General features: G+C 45.3%; 2 protein-coding genes across 4 annotated transcripts; both read left to right on the forward strand.

The window, feature by feature from the left end:
• The first annotated feature begins 3,008 nt into the window (after nt 1-3,008).
• LOC149768651 (G-type lectin S-receptor-like serine/threonine-protein kinase At4g27290) lies at nt 3,009-8,510 on the forward strand. 2 transcript variants are annotated; one of them, XM_089923493.1, is made up of 7 exons: nt 3,009-4,497; nt 6,215-6,337; nt 6,411-6,577; nt 6,757-6,967; nt 7,578-7,815; nt 7,896-8,046; nt 8,135-8,510. In XM_089923493.1, the coding sequence occupies exons 1-7, from the start codon at nt 3,210-3,212 to the stop codon at nt 8,441-8,443; spliced, it is 2,487 nt and encodes an 828-aa protein (XP_089779619.1). In that variant the 5' UTR covers nt 3,009-3,209; the 3' UTR covers nt 8,444-8,510. The 2 variants fall into 2 exon arrangements, with proteins under 2 accessions (XP_089779619.1, XP_089779622.1); XM_089923496.1 differs by having other exon boundaries at nt 6,414-6,577.
• An 11,810-nt stretch (nt 8,511-20,320) lies between these two features.
• On the forward strand, nt 20,321-23,801 carry LOC148715254 (G-type lectin S-receptor-like serine/threonine-protein kinase SD1-1). 2 transcript variants are annotated; one of them, XM_088700978.2, is made up of 6 exons: nt 20,321-21,121; nt 21,195-21,361; nt 21,541-21,751; nt 22,362-22,599; nt 22,680-22,830; nt 22,919-23,801. In XM_088700978.2, exons 1-6 carry the CDS (start codon nt 20,890-20,892, stop codon nt 23,225-23,227), a joined length of 1,308 nt encoding a protein of 435 aa, XP_088557104.2. In that variant the 5' UTR covers nt 20,321-20,889; the 3' UTR covers nt 23,228-23,801. The 2 variants fall into 2 exon arrangements, with proteins under 2 accessions (XP_088557104.2, XP_088557107.2); XM_088700981.2 differs by having other exon boundaries at nt 21,198-21,361.
• Nucleotides 23,802-24,147: the final 346 nt, after the last annotated feature.

Consider the following 24,147-nt stretch of genomic DNA (forward strand, 5'->3'; position numbering starts at 1 on the left):
CCAACTCCACTGTGAGGCTACTGAAACGTTGACTTTAATAGCTCCAGAGAACATATCACCAAACAAGAGGCATAAAGGAAAGGGGCCAATCTAAGAATCTTCACAAAATCTGATATGATTGCCTTTTTTCCCAATCAGAAACTGGTGCAATTCCAAAATGCTGCGAGGTCCTTGCTGAATGCAACAATAGTTTCCATGCCTACCTAGCCAACAAAGCAAGATTCATGTTCCTAATATTGTTGACTCTAAGACCTTCCTCCTTCGGCAAATGCTATCCCACCTCACTAGGCAATGAAATCCGCTGACAGAGTCTTTTCCTTTCCAAAGAAGAGCTCTTCTCATCAGAACAATTCTATTGACCACCCATCTAGATTCTAGAGGGTTTGAAGATGGACATGAGGTAGGAAGGGAATGCTGAGAGAATGGAGTTGACAAGAGTGACTCTTCCTCCCCAAGAGAGCAGTCTCCCTTTCCGTGTCATACGTCTAGTGCTCATCTTCTCCAAGAGTGGCATCCAACATTGTTTCAGATCCTTGTTATAATATACGGGCAACCAAGATATGTGAATGGAGGGAGCTGGTCGTAATATATTAGAACTACTATAACCATCTAGCAATTAATTGGACTATTACATAGAATTACAGCTTTTTTGAATTAGATAATAAGCATCCTACACCAATGATTCAAGTTATTTGATGCAATCTGCTTTCTCTAAACTGCTCATACACACACATACATAGAGAGACTTTTGGAGTGGAGGACCCCAGCTTAGATCATTGCTATGGGACCCCCATCATCCGATCTACTACCTAACAAAATTTGAGTAGAGGACTATTCGCGTATATCTAAGTCTCTCTCCTTTGTAGATAACTCGCTACCCAAAGTAGATCGACCGTGTAGATCCAAAAACTAAAACAGACACGGCGCATAAAATAGTATTTGTAGAAAATTACAAAAAGAAAATATTAGTAAAAGAAAAAAAATAGGAAGAGAAAATAAATTTACTCAAAATAAAATAAAGGCCGAAACAAGAAATTTGGCTCTTCTTACAAAGAAGTCTCAAGTCTTTCCAAGATATCTTTCCTCAGCTCTAAGTTTTCACATAACACTCTCTCTCTATTGTAAAACCACACTCTCTTTTCCATTACATGACAAAAATATCGCCATCTCCTACTAAAAGATGAGTAAAGGACTTCCGGCATCTATCTATATATATATATATATATATATATATATATATATATATAGATACATATGTATTTGCTTGAAATTCTTATTCCGTATCTTGAAGAAGGATCTTAGCTTCTACTCTTTCATTCAAAGCAGATTACTTAAAATATTGAAAGAAAAGAAGAGATAAATCTAGCCTATCTATTTTTGGGAGAGCATTTCTTTTAGGAAGTAAGCTATAATCATTCACCTATTTGGATCCAGGATCAGTCCGTTACTTCGGATTTATTTGATTTGGTGTAAGTACCCAAACTAGTTATAATTGGACTTATCGCCTTCTACATCACATTATACTCTCTCTTCCATGTTTCATGAACACCATGGCGGCCCAGCCTACCCGCGCATCGTACTTGGAAAGAGTCTCAAGGCATGGAGCAAGCCACGCACTAAAGTTTGCAGGAGAACGAGGCCAACCGCCCCTGCTATTCTACTAAACAAAGGCTCTGGTCCATTTACAATCAGCCAGAAGAAGTTAAGTGGATTAGACGGTCAGGCCTTGGGATCTTTATTTTACTTATAAAAAAAACATCCCACCGTAGGATGTGGACCACGGATCCTACGGTAATTACAACTGCAAAGAAGATTATTGATGAAGAATTCTTCGTTCATTTTAGGAATGGTTGATTTTCATTCATAACATCGACCATTGGTCCCACCATGTATAGATGTCAAAGCAATTCACATCTATCAAATCTAATTGACAAAATAATACATAACCCATTTATAATTTTGTCCCCACCCCCGGATGGCTGCTTTTCCAGCCTTCCTTATCAACGAAAAAAAAAAATAGTGTCCCTACCCAAAACCGGATTAATTATGATAATATCTGATGGACACTCATTTATTTCAAGTTAGGTGAATCGGTTGGCACGAAACAGCATCAATCAATAAATCTTGATCATATTGGTGCAACTTAAGACCATGATCGATCTGGGGGAACTCTAAAAGCCCAAAATAGGATGTGCACAATGGAGGTGCAGTGTTAATCCAATCTCGCCATCGAGGCTACTGGGACTAAGGTGACTGGCCCGGCTTGGAAGACTTGGTCTCTAGGTCTGGATCATGGATCTTCTCCAAGATTCCTGATACAAGGTACATGTAAGTCCAGTACATTCATTACCATTCCGTAAATGTTTGACGACCGTGATTGATCAATGGGTCCTATTTGTACAATCCTTGAGTAGAAAGAATTCGAACTCCCCTTCAAAACATCACAATTATTGGTGTTAGGGCGAAGCTAATTAGCATGCATGGTATGGACATGATGATTGGATCAGAATTCACAATTCCCATCATCAGTACGCAATCGCTTGCACATGAAGGCTTGCATGACCATTCTGTAAATGACTAGGAGAGCTTGGCACACACCGATCACGCCCTTGTAGACAAGAAATTATTAGAAAGTATACCTATTTTTCGGATAGGGGTTACATCATCGGACTTCAAGTCGTTTCTTTCCGGCAAAAAAACAATTAATCTTCTACCATGACATCGTCTATTAGATCGCACCCAGCACAGATCTCAAATCAATCTAAACATCATTAATTAGGCTGTATGGATCTCGAAGCGATATTCGCATGATCTATCGGTGGATTCACGCAAAGGAAGGTGAATACTTCAGCGCGAAGGATACAACCTCTGCCCTTGACGAAATAGCCAGTGTTTGGCCCCAGACCTCTTAATGACACATTATCTTTTCTACAATGACCGGTCAACGCTCTTCTTGTTGCAGAACACATGGGGATTTTTAATAGGTCCGATCTGAGCAACCTATTAACTTTTTGGCAGTGATAGGTCAATGATCTCGCCGTCGCAGAACATATGGGAATTTTGAATAGGTCCGGCTAGATGATGCGGCCCAACTGTCACCTTATCTTTTAATTTATCCAACAAATCAACCCTCAAGGTTCCAAGTACTATGAGCTTTATAACTTTAGAAGATTCAAAAATCGTATTGAGTCCGCACCCTTTTCTTCGATATGGAGCTGTTTGGGAAGATGTGCAAGCTCCATGCAGCCCTACTCTTTCTCTCCTTGATCCTTTCCTCTCTCTTCTCTCTCTCCGTTGGAGGCGACATCCTGACTCCAACCCAGCCCCTTCGCGACGGCCAAATCTTGATCTCATCTGGGGAGAGATTCGCCTTAGGCTTCTTCAGCCCTGTCAGCACTAACAATCGTTATGTCGGCATATGGTACAAGGTCCTACCTCGTACCATCCTATGGGTTGCCAATCGCCAGCACCCGATCTCTGAGCGCAACGGCAGCCTGTCGATCACCGCCAATGGAACTCTCATCATCACCGACCAGAACTCTAAAACCATCTGGTCCTCGGGCCTCGCCAGTCCAGTCGCGCAACTCTTAGACGACGGCAATTTCATCGTTAAAGAGGCTAAGGGCGACAGTAATATTGTTCCAGGGAGCCTTGCATGGCAGAGCTTCGACTACCCGACCGACACTCTGCTCGCGGGAATGAAGTTCGGGTGGAACCTAACGAGTGGCCTCAACCGTAACTTCACATCATGGGCCAGTCCTAGCGACCCAGCGCTGGGCTCCTACACCGTGGTTGTAGATCTCCGTGGCGTCCCCCAGATAATTTTGTTGGAAGACTCAAAGCAACTGACGCGTGCCGGGCCATGGAACGGGCAATTCTTCAGTGGCGACCCGGATATTAGGGCCATGGACGGTAATGTCTTCACAGCGGACTTTGTCATCAAGAACGACGAGGTCTTCTACATGTACAACACCAGCACGTCCATCATCACGAGGCTTACAGTGGACTACACCGGCCATATCCAACGCCTTATCTGGCTCAATGACAGCCAAATGTGGAGTGTCTACATGTCTAGGCCGAAGGACCTATGCGATTATATGTCACAATGTGGGGCTTACGGGGTCTGTAATCCGGACGACTCACCGGTATGTAGTTGTTTGCAGGGATTTAAGCCTAAGTCACCAAGAAATTGGGATCTCAGGGAAGGGAAAGATGGGTGTGCAAGGATGACAGAGCTGGACTGTCGAAACGGGACTGATGGGTTTGCGACAATAGAGAAGGCAAAGCTGCCGGACACGTCGAGGTCGACGATGGACAGGAGCATGAGACTGGATGAGTGTGGGGCGATGTGCTTGAGGAATTGTTCATGCACGGCCTATGCTAGTGCTAATATCGATGGGACCGGATGCATAATTTGGACGACGGAGCTTACTGATATTAGGGTGTTTACTTTTGGTGGACAAGATCTCTACGTCCGACTAGCAGCGGCCGATCTTGGTATGTATTGTTTCATTTACTGGGGTCAGCAACTGCACACTAGAAATATTTATACCATTGGACCAATGCAAGCTGGAAATCGGCAGATGTCTTCACCCCGGTGTTGGTGCCGGTGCCGGTGCCAGTTTGTACTAGTTCAAAGGTGGACTTTGTATGTTGTTATAGGGTGTATGCAGTCCAGTTTGTTCTGTTTGGTGTGAGTCTGGCTTGGCTTAGGGGTCGGGTGTAGTAAACACATTACCTGTTGGTGGGGACATAGGAAATCGACTTGAGAAACCGATGGGACAGCTAACTAACCGTGTTTTCATTTTAATTCGGGGGAAGGCGACCACTGACTTTAGCGTTTGCTACTTTAATGAAATTCCGAAAATTTGACTTGGTAGTTTGGGCTCAAAATGGACCTGGCTCAGGAAAACCTCTTTACCACAGGCCGGCTTGAGAATTTTTTGAGATTTTGGATTGGGCATTTGCTCGAAAGCTTTTGGAAAATTTCAGCTAGAGCCCCGCCTGAGCATAGACCAGGGCCCGCCCCAAACCCAATGGAGTAGGCCTGAATTAACTATTTGGGCTGAAAAATAGGATTGCCAACCCGATTCAAGCTTAATCTCCCAATCATTCATATCGTTGCTTCACTTTTTTTTTATGTAATACTATAGCTTTACGTTAGCAACCATCTGATAATTAAAAATATGTTTATCAGAATAGCAATCAAGTTGGTCAAGCCACATAATAGGATAGAACCAAACCACTGTCTATTGAGAACGAGCTTATATTGGAGCTAAACTGGGCTGGGCCTAAGCCTAAATTTGGGCTCTGTTTCGGTCTTTGTCCAAAATTGAGCTTCGGTCGGGCCAAGGAGGGCCATTTGAGCTTGGACGGAAAATAAATGGGCTTTATATTTAAGCCCAAAACCGGTCTTAATTCTTTCGGGCTTTGCCCGTCGCCCAACTTGAAGACCGGCCCAAACTCACTTTCAGCCCTATTGGTGGTAGAGCACGAATCAACGAATAGGACGTGATCCACCTTTACATGGGTTGCAAATGGACCAAGTCTAGATTTTGCCCATAAACAGCTAAATATGATCCATTATATTTGATTGCTCGGGTGACTTTTTTTTAAGTTCATAGTTTCACATGAAGTCCCTTATACGAGTAGGTTTTAATCTTTTAAAACAATCATAATTTCCATTTAAGTCCTATTAGAAACTCTTTCTTTGCATTGCAATCTATGCTCATTATACCCATAAAATAAATAATACTACATCCAAGTATTCATTGTGGGACTGGAAGTGGGTCCAGGCCAACCCGAGGATTGTCAGGCTGGGCCGACTTTGACATGGGCTACCGACTAGGCACGAGTAAATTTGGATCAGATTTGGAGTTAAAATTAGAGCTTGTAGACTTTTCAAGCACACACACTGATCTGAAAGGAATCTTTAAGTTGGGTAGTTTAAAACACCACGCTCCTCACTCACATTAGAAGTTTTCAGTCTTGTCCCCATTTAAAAGTTTTGTTAAAAACCCAAAATCAAACAAACTAATTGATAACTTGGCCTAACCCACTTAAAGCTCGGGCTAAGTCAAGCAACCAATATTCACCCCAATTTATATGTGGAACTTCTGGACGATCCAAAAAGATAAAAAGAAATTCCAAAAAAACAAAAAGGAAAACAAAAGAATGTTCATCATGTACTTATACAACGGTGCTGATGTTTCAGCCCTGGGATCAGATCATTCACATTCACATACCATAGCTGGGATTGTGGTGGGCTCTATTGCGGGGATTCTGCTACTTGCTGTGGCGGCCATTTGCGTTCGAATGAAGAGAAGGAGAAGAACAGGTAAAATTAGTCCCCCGCGCGATATGCAGCCATGACATGAGTGGTGATTACTAATTAATTGTGACTAGTGCAGCAGCTACCTTAGGTGGCATTCCCTTCGCTAGTCACCGCAACAACGAATACAAGGACGGCAAAAATTGGGAGCTTCCTCTATTTGATCTGGGGACAATCATTGCAGCGACCGACAACTTCTCAATCAAAAACAAGCTTGGAAAGGGTGGCTTCGGTCCCGTGTACAAAGTAATTTTATAGTTTACCAACTGAACGTAGTAGAGTGTCACCATGTAGGTCTCAGTCGATGTAGGGTCCTAATTTCAGCACTCTGAATACAATGTTGCATTCAGGGCTTTCGAACAGTTTGATACTGCCTCCAGATTTAGTACTCTTAAGTATCGCAATGCTGAATGTGGTGATTTCAGGGAATGCTTGGAGAGGAGCAAGAAATAGCTGTGAAGAGGCTTTCAAAGACTTCAGCGCAGGGCACTGATGAATTCATGAATGAAGTGATGCTGATTGCCAAGCTTCAGCACCGAAACCTAGTTCGGCTTCTGGGTTGCTGCTCTCAAGGAGAGGAAAGGATGCTGGTATATGAATACATGCCTAATAAAAGCTTGGACGCCTTCCTGTTTGGTTAGTTAATCTTCTGTTCTCTTCCTTATCTTTGTTTCCTGTTCCTGATTAGATTATGACAATCACAGCATAATCGATACCTTCTAATGCTTAGTTCAAGAGTTCAAGAAAATACTCAGTTCAATAAATACTAACTTTTGCGCTAAATCAATAACCCACTTTTGCTGATCAAATGGAAGAGTACTGAAAATCGAAAAGACATAGCTGGGCACTCTCATCTGAAAATGAACCTTGAAGTAGGGTTGCTCAAAGCACTACTCTTTAGGCTAAAATTAAAAGTTCTTAGTTGTGACAATTCGGGAGTAGCTGGCCTTGTGGAGGTGGCCAACTTCATGGAGCTTAAGTATGTTATAATGATTCTTCTGAATCTATCACCACGCTGTAACTAATCTTTGAAGACAAGTCAATACCAGGTTTTAACACTAACCGGCATATTTTTGTCCTAGTTTCTTCAACTACTCTTGGGGTAAACGCATGTGTAAGCTTGCTTTATTTGCTAACTCTTGGGTTATATGCTTTATTTGCTTTATGTGTCAATCTGAGGGGGACTGATATTCCATTTCTTTAATATTTTTTCAAGTAAGGCTAACATAAATTAAACTTTGGGCAGATAAAGATAAAGGTGTGTTACTGGATTGGCAAACCCGATACAACATTATAGAAGGGATTGCTCAAGGTCTTCTCTACCTACACCGAGACTCGAGACTTAGAATTATTCACAGGGATCTTAAAGCGAGTAACATTCTTCTTGATAAAGATATGAACCCTAAAATATCAGACTTCGGCTTGGCAAGAATATTTCGAGGGGATGAGACCGCACTAAATACTCGGAGAGTTGTGGGGACGTAGTAAGTATTATTTATCTTTCATTCTTGTGATATTTATTCTTTAAAAAAATAAAATGTAATCATCCTAATGATAAATGCAGTGGATACATGTCTCCTGAGTATGCCATGGATGGTGTCTTCTCGGTGAAATTTGATGTATTCAGTTTTGGTGTCTTAGTACTTGAAATAATTAGTGGCAAGAAGAACAGAGGCGTTTCCATATCCGAGTATGAAGGAAACCTTCTAGCACATGTAGGACTGGGAAAATAATAGTTAAATCTGTTCATATGTTCCTCTTGTTTTTCATTAAATCATGATAGTGATGTAATATTTCTTTCAGGCTTGGAGTTTATGGATGCATGGTAATGGCTTGGAACTGGTGGATAAATCAATCAGCCACTCAATTTCCATGGTTGAAGCCTTGAACTGTATAAAGGTTGGCTTATTGTCTGTTCAAGAAAGTCCAAAAGACAGGCCGACGATGTCCTCTGTGGTGTTGATGTTGGGCTCCAAGGATGCATCCTTGCCAGATCCTAAACATCCTGGTTTTTTTCCAACAAAAGCTTCCTCGAAAACCGAGTCATCAAAAAGCAAGACAAACTCTGCAAGTATAAATGAATTATCGGTTACAATAGTTGAAGGTCGGTGACTATTAGATCTAGGTGGTAAAATTTTCTCATACCAAAGACAAGCTATGAAAAGTTCTCGTTCTTTCAGTGTCTATGCATTTCTTTCAGCTATCTCAAATTCTAATCACAAGTCAGCAGACCATTAGTGTAAATAACTTATACTAGGCATTTTGTATAATATTTTGAAAATAATGAAAAAAAAAACTAGGAATTCATACTGTTGTTCATCCAAAAGAAGATAGCAAAGTAGATCCTCCTCTAAATCTTAAAATAGTAACCATGAGGGGGAGCTAAAATTTTTTGCTGGTTTGGATTCATTAACAAAAAAATGAGGCAAAATATCCTACAAATATGGAAAAAGATATCCATTTCCATGATTAATTGCTATGAATAAATGACCAACATTTCTCGCTTGATTGGTTCATGTATGAAATAAAAGAGGATCAATGGTGGAAGAGCTCGTATGGAGACTGTTGACCATGAATGGTTATGGGCCTGTGGTAAGATGTAACATGGTACCAACTTTCTTTCTTGGGAAAAAATGTAGTGACTTTGAGAACTTCAGCAATGACACATCTTATTTTTGTATGGGGACAGTTTATATTAGGGGTGCAGATGGGTCGGGCCGGACTGGGTCCTGAGTGACCGTGACCCAACCTAGTTTTTTGTTCGGGTCCTAATTTTAGACCCAGACCCAATCCAATAGAAGATCGGATCGGGTCCATGGCTACAATTTTTGACCAATGGAGCATTCAGGTTGGATCGGGTGCATGTATAACCGAGTTCCAACCTAAAAAAATTGAGTCTGGTTCGAGTCCAAACCCATTCAACCTTTCTTTCCTGACTGGTCCCTATAATTCTACTCTAACTTCGATGCTGGGCCACCTTCGACCCCTACTGCCCTCCTCCTTCTCGATCTCGCCACCCCCGCCTACTTCCAATCACCCTCTCCTGATGCGGGATGAATGCGAGGGATTTAAACATAAGGATTATCAGTAAGTTATGTTGATTAACTAGCCTAATAGCAGCAGAAAATTCAGTCACATATGGGATAAGAAAACATTAACATGAGCATAGTAATTTCAAGAGTAGTTACCCGCATGTACTAATTCATTTAGGACTTAGAAGAATGGACCGTTGTGGTTGAGAAACCACTTGATTAGGACACTTCCTTCAATAAATCAGACCTAGAGTTAAGGTTTACCAAATATTGAACTTCTGGAATTTTTTTTTGGAGGAGGATCCTTGATCTCACTCTCGAAGGTTGATGATTGGATGATCAAGCTTCATCTTCCGTTGCAACAGGGCCCTTTTGCTATTGGTTTGGAAGGATAATTGACCCAATGACATGGAGTACTTTAAGGACCTGGAACAAGAGCCTCACGCCCAACCTTCTCTCAAGGTGACGAAGCAAGATTGCTAAGGAAGAAAGAAGCACTTTTTATTCATTCATCAATTGACATTACAAGATGTCATGAGGAGGTATTTATAGACTTTCCTCATGATTTGAAATTTAAACACATAATGAATGGCGCCCCACATTTGAAGGCTTGATTGCTAGAGAAAAGGAAGGAAAGTTGGCCAGCTTTAAGGGGAAGGTTTGAAGAGTTGTTGAATCCCATTTGAAATTTTCTTGCATTTGAATTATGGCCGACCTCTTGGACTTTGAATTTGGGTGACGTGTCAACTTGTATGAGGTGGCGTCCCAATAGGTGGCACATAGCATGTTGCATAGGGATTGGTTCTTCTGATGAGGTGGCGTGATGTTGCATTGGTTCCTTTGATGAGATGGCATGATGTGGTCGGCTCCTTATGCTTGACTTCATCCTGGTTGGCGTGCTTCCATTGGTTGGAGTAGTGGTGAGGTGGCTAGCTGATGTTGATGTGGATGCCGAGGTGGTGCTCCAAGGGTGTGCAAAGGTGGTGGTAGAAACCTGACTTGGCTTGCTTTCTGACTCAATGATTTTATTTACAAGACTCGATCAAATTTAAATTAGCCACAGTGACCTTGAGTTAATTGATTGGAGTCTTTTCCGGATTCTGGTGCCCGCACCATCTCCCCCCGTCCGCCATGGCTTCTCCCCCATCGGCCTCCTCTGCTTCCTCTCCGATGACCCTAGCACCAAGTCCCTCCTCTACTTCTTCCCTGTGACTTCAAGATGTTGGGCTACCGGAGGTGCTTGTCGGTGGCATCAGCAGCCTGGAGGAGACCTCGGAAGGGGAACGCTGGATCAAAAGGCAGGGAGCACCTCAACCTCGATTAGAGAAGCCCTCGTCTTGGTGTTGTCCTTGATGATGAAGATGCCGTAGAGCTTGACACACACCAGTCAGACTCATCTTCGCCATTGTCGTCATCGTTGCCGACGAAGCTCATATCATGCAACCGAGGGTGGCGTCGCCACTCATGGACGGGTTCACGCAAGAAGGACAAGGAGGGAAAGTTGGAGAGAGTGACGAAAGGGAGGAGTAGTCACGGTTGCGATGGCTGACCGCTGATGGGAGAGTGCGCTCTAACAGGAGAGGGAGGGAGGAAGAGAGAGAGAGAGAGAGAGAGAGAGAGAGAGAGAGAGAGAGAGATGGCCGATGGCGATGGGGAACAAATAGGGGATTTCAGTCTTTTCTTTCATATTTGTGATTTGGGAGAGACTGAGAGTGAGCGAGTCACAGTTCCTATAGGGACATGGCATAGCGCGTGAATGGGTCGTACAGATGGGTCATGGCCCACGGGTCATGATTACGGGCATAACGAATTTTTTGAATTTGGGTCGAGTCGGGTCATAGGGTAAGAAACCCAAAATTGCCCAAAAATGTAATAGGTCAGATCGAGTAGGATCCGAATTTAGTAAACCCAAATCCGACCCGAAAATAGAACGGATCCAATTTTAGAACCCGATTCATTTCTATATATCCTTTAAATCAGATCGGATCGAGTCTAAATAGGTCGGGTCATGGGTCAACCCAACCTATTTGAAGCCGACTCGTGGAATTCCAACAAACTTAGAGTCTTGAAATTTGACATCTTGTAGCTATCTCATCTAAATCCTAAATATTCTAATGGTCATATAATATTCCAAGATTAGTTTGAACATTGAGTCCACCTTGCTATCACATCTAAATTTCAACAAAGCTACAGTTTTTTTTTTTTGATGAAACACTAGAGCTGCAGTCTTAATTACAACAAAAAACTACTTAGAGTCGATTCAGAAGGATCTTCAGACTCGATGTAGACCATTTTGATCACTACGAGTAGTCGCAGGCCAAATTTCAGATGGCCATAATTTGGTCATAAGATGTCCGATTGAGATGATTTTTTTTAAAAGAAATTGGGTATCCTTTCAAAATCTACAACTTTGGGCCAACCACTTAGAAGGTTGAATCAGGCCAAAATTCTATCGTTTAAGCCTCAAAATGGGTTAATCAAACTGAAGTTTTCTTTTCGAGTAATACTTTGACTAAGCGTTGTTCTCTATGTAATAAGAATTTGGCAGAGTGACAGAAGGCAGAGTTGATGTAAAAGTCGAGATATATCTTCTTGAGATTTTCAGCTTTTTTTACTAGATGGAGGCTATTTACCTCTTTTTTTTTAAGGATCAATAAAAAAAAGAGGACTTAAAGAACAACTTTCAATATTTCTCCATCTTCTTCTAGGTTTCTTTTGAGAGATTCGAGTTGAGCGGATTGAAAAAAATCTTCCTTCTCCCCAATTGGATCAAATTGGTATTAGAGCTTCGGTCCTATTGGAGCTTTAGTGCATGGTCCACATACGCGAGCGGTTTAAGCAATCAGGAGAAGGGCTATTCATGCTTGAACTACATTAAAGGATAAAGACGAGTATGGCTGCTATTTCTATCTCAACGGATGAGGCGATGATGGCGACGTCATCAACACAAGCACAAACAACTTTATCTTCGAGTAAAACCAAGCGGTTCAGCTACAAGGCAGGAAAGCAAGCGTTTCCCATCTTTAGTTCTAATTTAGTAGGAGCTAAATCCCTAAACAATGGGAGCTATGATCCAAGAGCATCATCGGACTCAATGTGGATCACCAAACTCGATGTGGACCAGTTTGGCCACTACGAGTATTCAGAAAGATCACCAAACTCGATGTGAATCAGTTTGACCACTGCGAGTATTCAGGAGGATCACCAAATTCGATGTGAAATACTTTGGCCATTACGAGTATTTAGGACGATCACGAGGCTTGACAACCATTGTACATTGGACACCACCTCATGTCAATCATAGTATAGGCTAGATAATTAAGTATTCTTTTGAGCTAGAAGGTGGGAGGCCATCTCACCTTTCATTAAATAAAATGACAAAAGAGAGAGATTAAAGAAGAATTTAAAAAATAAGAAATTATAAAAAAAATAAAACAGAGGAGAAGAAAAGATAGGAAAACTAATCAAGCAAATTCTCAGGCCAGCCCTAAAATACTCGCCCAATAAAATATAACAATATCAGGCGTAATCCCACAATACGGAATAGTGGTAAGACCAACTTGATATTCTGTTCTGCCCAACGAATTTGTCGGGGTTCCCGCAAAGCTAGCCAGCCCAGCAAAACTGCATTCAAAATTCAAATAGAAAGAGTCCTTCGTCCAGCTGGCTGTAATATAGATTTCTTTTTCAGGAATTCAGGGAGAAGAAGAATCCTCCCCCAGTTTATTGGATTAAAAGTATATTACAAAGGACAAGAGGAGAATGTGCAGAGAATAATAGAAGAAAGATAGATAGCAAGGCCGATTACATAGGCGTAGAAGATGTCCTCGACCTTTAGAAGAATAGCGTCATCGCAAGTTGATCCTAGGCTCATGCACATTCCGGCTGAATTTTTCTTTTCCTCCATGAAGTCCAGAGAGCACGGAAGTTGGTCGGCGAAGGTGCATTTAAGGAAAAGGTGAGACGCGGATTCAAAGTTAGAACTACACAATGATCAGCCTGAACTCACCGACCACATCCTTTCCTGGCAATGACCTCTCCTGTATGAAGCCTGTTCTTCAATGCCAACTGTTGCTGGAAATTGGACCCGGGGGCAGCCGCGAGCTGAGAGGGGAGGAGCTCCGCTGCTGGAACGGTGGGCGGCGGCACGTCAGCTGGTGGTGTCCTCCTGGAGAGTCCTGCAAGAAGCCGGTGGCTGGAATCTCCGGCGCCGGCCCTCCGATGCTTAAGTCAGAGGGGGCTAGTATATGAGTGTGGTAAAAGAGGAGAATGTTTGTTCTTGTGTCTGTCCTCTTTCCCCCCGGTTTCCTTTTATAGAAGGATATTATATTACCTAGGAGGTGATAGGGGAAATTGTTTTCTTCGTGATAATTGGGCACGATCATGCTCATTAATGGCGTTGTGGAGAACGAGACCGGATCAGACCGGAGCCAGCGAATTGTCATGGTTGATCGGACCTGTTGGAGTGGTTCAACCGCCGGCCATGGTGGGCTTGGGGTTCGTAGATAGCAAGTGCATTAATTGCTGAGTGAACCGGTGATTAGGGAGAGCCATACGCTTTGATGGTCCAGCGATCCGGAGATCATCTTGATCTGTGTTCTTTAATGGTTGAGTGCACTGGAGGCCCGCAGGGGTCACACACATTAATGATCGGGTGTGCCAGAGGCCTGCGGAGGTCACGTGCCTTAATGGCTTGACGACGATAGCAGAGTACGGTGGAGTTGGATATCTAGTTGTCAGATTCTCTTTAAGAGATTAGGCTGGGGTCGAATATTTAGACAAGGCATCTTTAGGGCTCGGCACCTGGCCGGGTGCCGAGCCGAGCCAGTTGCTCAGTGGGGTGCCTCTGACTCGAGCGTCACGAGGTCGGCGCGTTCTAGTCGGCGTCTCCTGGTCGGACGCTTTCTGGTCGGACGCCTTTCTGGTCGGGCGCCACTTGGGTTTTCCCGTGTTGCGAGGTTGGGGCCCCCTGATCGGGCGCTTTCCGGGTCGGACGCCTTCTGGTCGGCGCTCCCTAGGCGAGCGCCTCCGGACTGGTGCGACTTGGATTTTCCCCCAACACTACCCTCCGACTTCCGAGCTCAAGCTGGCCACCAGCTCGAGCGCGGGAAGTAGTTTTAGTCGGGTTATCATAGGTTAGGGAGATTTTGAATTATCGCGCGCTTCGAGGCGCTTTTAATGGGCGGCGTCTCTTCTTTCCCGAAACGTCTCATTATTAGGGTGCCTTTCTCGAAACGTCCTCGCGTCGTGGGCTCATGATAGGGCCACACAATCCGACGAGGCGCTTCTGTGTTCGAAGCGTCAGCCAGAATTGAATGCGGTGCTCCGGCTCTCGAGCCAACACGCGTCATGATCTGAACGAGGAGCAGCATTTTTCATTGCTGATCTGGGCCGTTGGAGGGATCTATATAAATCCCCACCTGGCCTCCAGCTACCTTCTTATTGTCTTCTTCTACCTTCTACGTTTAGTTTCTTCAGTCCGAAGTTACCGATCTCCGACGAACTTCACAGGTTCCCCCCCCCTTTTTTTTGTTCGCCCGGAACCCTTTCTTCTTCCCCCTTTTTTTTAATGGGTCCCGGTCCGAGTGACATCGAGTCCACCATAAGCGAGTTAGAGGTCGAGATGGTCGAGGAGTGGTTCTTTCCTCGACGAGGGTTCCATTTGGAGCCCGCCGGACTGGGGGATCAAGTAACGAATCCCCCAGTAGGCCGGATCGGAGTGTATCTGGAGGCACTCTAGGCCAGCCTACGGTTTCCCTTCCATGGGTTCATGAACGAGTTGCTTACGGAATACCAGTTGGTCCCGGCGCAACTTGCTCCGAACGCATGGAGGACAATCGTCGGATTCCTGTCGCTGTGTTTGGCGCAAGGGATTCCGACCTCCGTGAATGTTTTCCGGCGACTTTTCATGTTGAAGTCGAACCTGGAAGACGGAGAGTGGCTCTATGTCGCCCTTCGGGCGGGTCGGTCACTCTTCCAGGGCGCTCCGTCGTCCATTCACGAATGGAAGAAGAAATTCTTCTTTTTTGGGCTCTGAGCGGACATGGGGGTTTGATCCTAGGTGGAGGCCGAGCCGACTCAGGACCGTCAACAAAGTCCCTAAGCTTTCTACGCGCGAGCAGGGGATCCTTGACGCCGTTCGTAGCCTCGGGGACGGTATTCTTCTGAGTGGCCTCATAAGCGAGGACGCTCTAGTGAATGTTGGCCTGAGCTCGGCGCGTCCTCAGGGTAAAGGTAATAATAGAGTTCCCTTCTCTTTTCTGTCAAACATTCTGCGTTCTAATCTTGCTCGTCCTTGCAGATATCGCGAAAATGGTGACCAAGAGCGAGATCCTGTACGCCTTCTTCTAGAAAAGGGCGGCCGAGCTTGCGGGAGAACTACCTAAGCCAAAGAAGAAGGCGAAGGTCTCAGCTACCGTGGTCGCCGAGAGGGGCGCTCCTAGTACCGAGCACTCCGAGGCTGGTCGGGGGGAGGGCCCAGGTTCTAGGGGCGCGAGCTCTGGTGGAGCTACGGTGGCGCTCCCATGCCCGGCGCCAATTTCACAAGTTTCTGGTCGGCAGGAAGCCCCAAGCACCGACCAAGGAAGGACAAGTTCTGCAGCGGATTTGGCGCTCGCGTGTCCCGCTCCAATTTTGCGGCAATCAGATCGGCCGCCTGTCCGACCTCAATTCTCCAGTCCCGAGCCGGGAAATAGCCAGGGAGCTACGGGGCCGCCTCCGCCGAGGCCAGCAGAGCCCAGTCTACCGGGCTCGTCGGGTCACCAGGAGAGGGTGCCCTATGCTCCTGGTTGGGCGGTTTTCGAGGGCGATTCGGCCCTCGATAATCCCCAGACGGCGCGTGAAGTTCTTCGGGTCGCGCTGCTCCCGGCCGACCAGGCCAAGATCCGGTCCATGAACTATGGCGCCTTCATGGACTCGGCCCTTTGCTCTGCCATCCGGGTAAGTTTAACTTTTATATTTGTGCAAGTTTATTTGTTAGATTCATTTCTCACGTTCCTCTTTTACAGCATCTGCACGAGACCGAGACGCTGATGCACATAATTCAAGATTATCGGGGGCGAGCCCGAAGGTATCAGCGAGGGCATGAGGAGGCCGAGGCGAAGCGTCTGGTGTCCGAGGCCGAGCGACAGGAGCTCCAGACGAGGGTGGGGGCGGCCGAGGATGAGATTCGGGCTCTGACTGCCGAGCTCGAAGAGGAGAAGGGCGCACATGCCCTGGCTAGATCCGAAGTTCACGCCGCAGAGGTTCGTCTGGCCGAGGCCGAGTCGACGCTTGCTACCCGCGAGCAGGAGGTGGGGGAGGCTCACCTCAGGGCCCAGGAGCTCGAGGTCCGTTTGCTCGACGCGCAATCCTTGCTCGTCACTCGCGAACGGGAAATAAAGAATCTGGAGCGGAAGGCCGGGTATCACGAGGCTCGGGAGAAGGAGGCTCGAGAGCAGGCCCAAAACGCCGTCAAGCTCTTCCGTGAATCGGAAGAGTTTCGCGACCTGTTGGAGGAAGAGGGCGTGAACGGGCTTATCCAGGGCTTCAAGGACTTCCGCAATCAATTGCGGCGACTTCTCCCCGACTTCGACCTTAATCTGCTTCAACCAGGAGCGGGGGTCGAAGAATCAGAGGCGGAAGCACCGGCGGTCGACGAGGCCGCCGAGGAGGGCCCGGTTGGGGCGCTCGAGGCTGCTCCCGAGGTTACTGAAGATGGTCATGCGGAGACCTCGGCCGCGGAGGAACCAGCCGTCCCCGAAGTTGCCGAAGACTAGGGTCGAGCCTTAGGTTTTTCATATTCTTCATCATTTTTATAAATCGGGATGGCCTTCATATTGTTATAAGGCCGAGCCCAAACTTTGTACTTAGCCTTCGGGCTCCCCTAAATGAATATCCTTTTTTTAACTTGCGATTGGTTTATGTTTCGATTCGCAGTAGACCTAGGTTTCTTCAATCGAATCCGCTTTAGGTTCCAAGGACTTGGGCTCTGCAGCCCCAATTTCGTCCGTTACATAGTTAGACCTACGTTTAGGCTCGGCATATTTGCCCAGTCCGAGCTCTGGTCCCCAGTTTCCATTGCTCGGACCTTCGATCAGCGATGTTGCGGTGTTTAGAAAAAAGAAAATACGCTTAGGCTCGGCGAGCCTTCTCGAGCTTGGCTCAGAATTCGGCCGAGCCCTAGGACCAAAGGTCACTAACCCAACTCGAATTTTGTTCGGACTCCGCGAGCTCGGACCTTGGGTTGCCGAGGCGGATTGTCGGACCTCTTCCGACTTAAAGCAAGTCCAATATCCTGAAGCTCGGGATGGGAATTCGTCGAGCTGCCGGTGTAAACCAGGCTAGAGTTCACCATTGAGCAGTGCATGCGAGACGGGCGAGGCCAGGCAATGATTGGCCCGGCCAGGTACCTCGACGCTGGTCGGGGTTTCATTCAGGCGCTTAATCAGGAATGAAGTAAATGAGTGTAAAACATTTATCAAAAGGGGTACCTGGTACCATTGGGGTCGAGCGTCTTACGCCGAGGTCGTCAGCTTTGCTCCTCGGCGAACTCTTGAGGACGCTCTTTTGCTCAGAGTCCGTTCTCTGGGGACGCCGGCATAATAGAAACCAGTTGCCATCAAGAATGTTCATCGCCAATCACGAACATTCTGCTGATCACGACCAGATGGAGATCGAGCCGAGCTCGATGTTTGATGGAGATCGAGCCGAGCTCGATGGCCGATGGAGATCGAGCCGAGCTCGATGGCCGATGGAGATCGAGCCGAGCTCGATGGTGACGCTCCGGAGTTTTGTTAAGGCGACCGGCTTCGCTCAATGCCGATTGACGAGCTGGGCCAAGTCTGATAGTCATGAGACAATCATTAGGAGAATTTTGGCACATTTGAGCAATTGCACATAAGCTGTTGTAGAAAAGTGAGATTTATAATGGGGGATCCCTTAGGGTTTTACTGGTAGTACATCCGGAGATTTTCGGAACTCCAACTTCGTGGGATGGGGATCCCATCGAGAGACTTCAGCTTGTACGCTCCGGGCCGTTGGACACGTACGACTCGGTAAGGTCCCTCCCAGTTCGGAGCCAGCTTCCCTTGCTCGGTCGGCCGGGAGGCCTCAGCTCTTCTAAGGACGAGGTCCCCTGCCTTAAAGGATTTGATTTTGACTCTGGCGTTGTAGTACTGTGCTATTTTTTGCTGGTACCTCGCCATGCGAACTCGGGCGGCCTCCCTTATCACCTCGATTAGGTCCAGGTTATTTCTGAGCTGTGGGAAGTTGGAGCTGGCGTCATAATGTTCTACCCTCGGAGAAGAGAGTCCGATCTCCAACGAGATGATGGCTTCCGTTCCATATGTTAAATTGAAAGGAGTTTCGCCGGTGGGGACACGGAACGTGGTCCGGTAAGCCCACAGGACATTGTATAGGTCTTCGACCCACTGTCCTTTGGATTTGTCGAGCCTGGCTTTGAGCCTCTGCAAAATAGTACGATTTGTTACCTCAGTTTCTCCGTTCGTCTGAGGGTGCGCGACCGAGGTGAAGCGGTGGTCGATGCCAAGCTCTGAGCAAAATTCTCTAAAGCGAAGGTTGTCGAACTGGCGGCCGTTGTCTAATACAAGGATGCGGGGAAGACCGAATCTGCAGATTATTGACTTCCAGACAAAATCCCGCATCTTCTGCTCGGTGATCTGGGCGACTGGCTCGGCTTCCACCCACTTGGTAAAATAGTCGATGGAGACGACTAGGAATTTTCTTTGTCCGGTCGCCAGAGAGAATGGTCCCAAGATGTCGATCCCCCACTGGGCAAAAGGCCAAGGGGAGCTGATGGAGGTTAACGGAGCCGAGGGTCGATGTTGGACATTGGCGTTTCTCTGGCATCGGTCGCATCTTCGAACGAAGTCCAAGGCATCCTTCTGGAGTGTCGGCCAGTAGTATCCTTGGCGCAAAATTTTATGCGCTAGTGCTCGTCCCCCCAGATGATTTCCACAAATTCCTTTATGGACTTCACGCATTGCATAATCTGCCTCTGTTGGGCGGAGACACCTGAGGAGGGGGGAGGTAAAAGATCTTCGATAAAGCTTTTCCTCGTGCAATATGTACCAGACGGCGGAACGCTTCACTCGGCGAGCTTCACGTTCATCACTGGGGAGGACTTCGTCTCGCAGATAGCTGACGAGCTCGTCCATCCAGCTTGGCTCGAACTCAGTGCAAAGGGCCTGCTCAAGCTCCTCCGTGCTGGGTTTTTGGAGATACTCCAGCGCCGCCGCTTTGGGAAGCTCGCTCATGCGAGAGGATGCCAACTTTGACAGCTGGTCTGCTCTAAGGTTCTCTGACCTGGCAACATGTTGGATGTGAAAAAAATTCAGGGTCGAGGTGAGGTCCCGTACCTTCCAGAGATATCTCTGCATTGTGGGGTCCTTGGCTTCGAAGTCACCCAGGACTTGGTTCACGATGAGCTGAGAATCGCTGAAGGCCCTCAGGTCCTTCACTCCTAGCTCTTTGGCTAACTTGAGCCCGGCGATGAGTGCTTCGTATTCTGCCATATTGTTGGAAGCGAAAAACTCGAGGCGTAGAGCTTGTTCAGCAACCACGCCATCCGAGCTGGTAAGGATGAGACCCGCTCCGCTACCCCCCGAGTTTGAAGAACCATCAACATGCAGAGCCCATGCCGAGCTCGGGGTCTGCTCTATTGGCGCAGGCTCAGGTTCGGGCTCGGCCTCGTCCGGTACAGTGCAGTCGACTATAAAGTATTCAACTTTATATTTCGGTCTTTGTCCAAAATTGAGCTTCGGTCGGGCCAAGGATGGGCCATTTGAGCTTGGACAGAAAATAAATGGGCTTTATATTTAAGCCCAAAACCGGTCTTAATTCTTTCGGACTTTGCCCGTCGCCCAACTTGAAGACCGGCCCAAACTCACTTTCAGCCCTATTGGTGGTAGAGTACGAATCAACGAATAGGACGTGATCCACCTTTACATGGGTTGCAAATGGACCAAGTCTAGATTTTGCCCATAAACAGCTAAATATGATCCATTATATTTGATTGCTCGGGTGACTTTTTTTTAAGTTCATAGTTTCACATGAAGTCCCTTATACGAGTAGGTTTTAATCTTTTAAAACAATCATAATTTCCATTTAAGTCCTATTAGAAACTCTTTCTTTGCATTGCAATCTATGCTCATTATACCCATAAAATAAATAATACTACATCCAAGTATTCATTGTGGGACTGGAAGTGGGTCCAGGCCAACCCGAGGATTGTCAGGCTGGGCCGACTTTGACATGGGCTACCGACTAGGCACGAGTAAATTTGGATCAGATTTGGAGTTAAAATTAGAGCTTGTAGACTTTTCAAGCACACACACTGATCTGAAAGGAATCTTTAAGTTGGGTAGTTTAAAACACCACGCTCCTCACTCACATTAGAAGTTTTCAGTCTTGTCCCCATTTAAAAGTTTTGTTAAAAACCCAAAATCAAACAAACTAATTGATAACTTGGCCTAACCCACTTAAAGCTCGGGCTAAGTCAAGCAACCAATATTCACCCCAATTTATATGTGGAACTTCTGGACGATCCAAAAAGATAAAAAGAAATTCCAAAAAAACAAAAAGGAAAACAAAAGAATGTTCATCATGTACTTATACAACGGTGCTGATGTTTCAGCCCTGGGATCAGATCATTCACATTCACATACCATAGCTGGGATTGTGGTGGGCTCTATTGCGGGGATTCTGCTACTTGCTGTGGCGGCCATTTGCGTTCGAATGAAGAGAAGGAGAAGAACAGGTAAAATTAGTCCCCCGCGCGATATGCAGCCATGACATGAGTGGTGATTACTAATTAATTGTGACTAGTGCAGCAGCTACCTTAGGTGGCATTCCCTTCGCTAGTCACCGCAACAACGAATACAAGGACGGCAAAAATTGGGAGCTTCCTCTATTTGATCTGGGGACAATCATTGCAGCGACCGACAACTTCTCAATCAAAAACAAGCTTGGAAAGGGTGGCTTCGGTCCCGTGTACAAGGTAATTTTATAGTTTACCAACTGAACGTAGTAGAGTGTCACCATGTAGGTCTCAGTCGATGTAGGGTCCTAATTTCAGCACTCTGAATACAATGTTGCATTCAGGGCTTTCGAACAGTTTGATACTGCCTCCAGATTTAGTACTCTTAAGTATCGCAATGCTGAATGTGGTGATTTCAGGGAATGCTTGGAGAGGAGCAAGAAATAGCTGTGAAGAGGCTTTCAAAGACTTCAGCGCAGGGCACTGATGAATTCATGAATGAAGTGATGCTGATTGCCAAGCTTCAGCACCGAAACCTAGTTCGGCTTCTGGGTTGCTGCTCTCAAGGAGAGGAAAGGATGCTGGTATATGAATACATGCCTAATAAAAGCTTGGACGCCTTCCTGTTTGGTTAGTTAATCTTCTGTTCTCTTCCTTATCTTTGTTTCCTGTTCCTGATTAGATTATGACAATCACAGCATAATCGATACCTTCTAATGCTTAGTTCAAGAGTTCAAGAAAATACTCAGTTCAATAAATACTAACTTTTGCGCTAAATCAATAACCCACTTTTGCTGATCAAATGGAAGAGTACTGAAAATCGAAAAGACATAGCTGGGCACTCTCATCTGAAAATGAACCTTGAAGTAGGGTTGCTCAAAGCACTACTCTTTAGGCTAAAATTAAAAGTTCTTAGTTGTGACAATTCGGGAGTAGCTGGCCTTGTGGAGGTGGCCAACTTCATGGAGCTTAAGTATGTTATAATGATTCTTCTGAATCTATCACCACGCTGTAACTAATCTTTGAAGACAAGTCAATACCAGGTTTTAACACTAACCGGCATATTTTTGTCCTAGTTTCTTCAACTACTCTTGGGGTAAACGCATGTGTAAGCTTGCTTTATTTGCTAACTCTTGGGTTATATGCTTTATTTGCTTTATGTGTCAATCTGAGGGGGACTGATATTCCATTTCTTTAATATTTTTTCAAGTAAGGCTAACATAAATTAAACTTTGGGCAGATAAAGATAAAGGTGTGTTACTGGATTGGCAAACCCGATACAACATTATAGAAGGGATTGCTCAAGGTCTTCTCTACCTACACCGAGACTCGAGACTTAGAATTATTCACAGGGATCTTAAAGCGAGTAACATTCTTCTTGATAAAGATATGAACCCTAAAATATCAGACTTCGGCTTGGCAAGAATATTTCGAGGGGATGAGACCGCACTAAATACTCGGAGAGTTGTGGGGACGTAGTAAGTATTATTTATCTTTCATTCTTGTGATATTTATTCTTTAAAAAAATAAAATGTAATCATCCTAATGATAAATGCAGTGGATACATGTCTCCTGAGTATGCCATGGATGGTGTCTTCTCGGTGAAATCTGATGTATTCAGTTTTGGTGTCTTAGTACTTGAAATAATTAGTGGCAAGAAGAACAGAGGCGTTTCCATATCCGAGTATGAAGGAAACCTTCTAGCACATGTAGGACTGGGAAAATAATAGTTAAATCTGTTCATATGTTCCTCTTGTTTTTCATTAAATCATGATAGTGATGTAATATTTCTTTCAGGCTTGGAGTTTATGGATGCATGGTAATGGCTTGGAACTGGTGGATAAATCAATCAGCCACTCAATTTCCATGGTTGAAGCCTTGAACTGTATAAAGGTTGGCTTATTGTCTGTTCAAGAAAGTCCAAAAGACAGGCCGACGATGTCCTCTGTGGTGTTGATGTTGGGCTCCAAGGATGCATCCTTACCAGATCCTAAACATCCTGGTTTTTTTCCAACAAAAGCTTCCTCGAAAACCGAGTCATCAAAAAGCAAGACAAACTCTGCAAGTATAAATGAATTGTCGGTTACAATAGTTGAAGGCCGGTGACTATTAGATCTAGGTGGTAAACTTTTCTCATACCAAAGACAAGCTATGAAAAGTTCTCGTTCTTTCAGTGTCTATGCATTCCTTTCAACTATCTCAAATTCTAATCACAAGCAAGTAGTCCATTAGTGTAAAGAACTTATACTAGGTGTTTTGTATAATATTTTGAAAATAATGAAAAAAAATAGGAATTCATACTATTGTTCATCCAAAAGAAGATAGCAAAGTAGATCCTCCTGTAAATCTTAAAATAGTAACCATGAGGGAGAGCTAAAATTTTTTGCCAGTTTGGATTCATTAACATAAAAATGAAGCAAAATATCCTACAAATATGGAAAAAGGTATCCATTTCCATGATTCCTATGAATAAATGACCAACATTTCTCGCTTGATTGGTTCATGTTTGAAATAAAAGAGGATAAATGGGGGAAGAGCTCGAATGGAGACCGTTGACCATGAACGATTATGGGCCCGTGGTAAGATGTAACATGGTACCAACTTTCTTTCCTAGGAAAAAATGTAGTGACTTTGAGAACTTCAGCAATGACACATCTTATTTCTGTATGGGGACAGATTATATTAGGGGTGCAGATGGGTTGGATCGGTCTGGGTCCTAAGTGACCCCGATCCAATCTAGTTTCTTGTTCGGATCCTAATTTTAGACCCAGACCCAACCCAATACACGATCGGATCGGGTCCATGGCTACAATTTTTGACCAATGGAACATACAGGTTGGGTTAGGTGCATGTATAACCGTGTTCCAACCTAAAAAATTTGAGTCTGGTTCGGGTCCAAACCCATTCAACCTTTCTTTCCTGTCTGGTCCCTATTCCTCTACTCTCCCTCCGATGCTGGGCCCCCTTCGACCCCTGCCGCCCTCCTCTTTCTCGATCTCACCTCCCCCCTACTTCCAACCACCCTC

Source organism: Phoenix dactylifera, chromosome 1 (genome assembly GCF_051530095.1).
Source record: "Phoenix dactylifera cultivar Ajwa chromosome 1, Ajwa_hap1_PhDact_Kaust_v1.1, whole genome shotgun sequence".
In the NCBI taxonomy this organism is placed as follows: Eukaryota; Viridiplantae; Streptophyta; class Magnoliopsida; order Arecales; family Arecaceae; genus Phoenix; species Phoenix dactylifera.

Coding starts and splice junctions, on each gene's coding strand:
- LOC149768651 (XM_089923493.1), top strand. CDS start 3,210: ATGGAGCTGTTTGGGAAGATGTGCAAGCTCCATGCAGCCCTACTCTTT. Junction 7,816..7,895: donor CGGAGAGTTGTGGGGACGTA/GTAAGTATTATT, acceptor TGATAAATGCAG/TGGATACATGTCTCCTGAGT. Junction 8,047..8,134: donor AAGGAAACCTTCTAGCACAT/GTAGGACTGGGA, acceptor TATTTCTTTCAG/GCTTGGAGTTTATGGATGCA.
- LOC148715254 (XM_088700978.2), top strand. CDS start 20,890: ATGTGGAACTTCTGGACGATCCAAAAAGATAAAAAGAAATTCCAAAAA. Junction 21,752..22,361: donor CTTGGACGCCTTCCTGTTTG/GTTAGTTAATCT, acceptor AACTTTGGGCAG/ATAAAGATAAAGGTGTGTTA. Junction 22,831..22,918: donor AAGGAAACCTTCTAGCACAT/GTAGGACTGGGA, acceptor TATTTCTTTCAG/GCTTGGAGTTTATGGATGCA.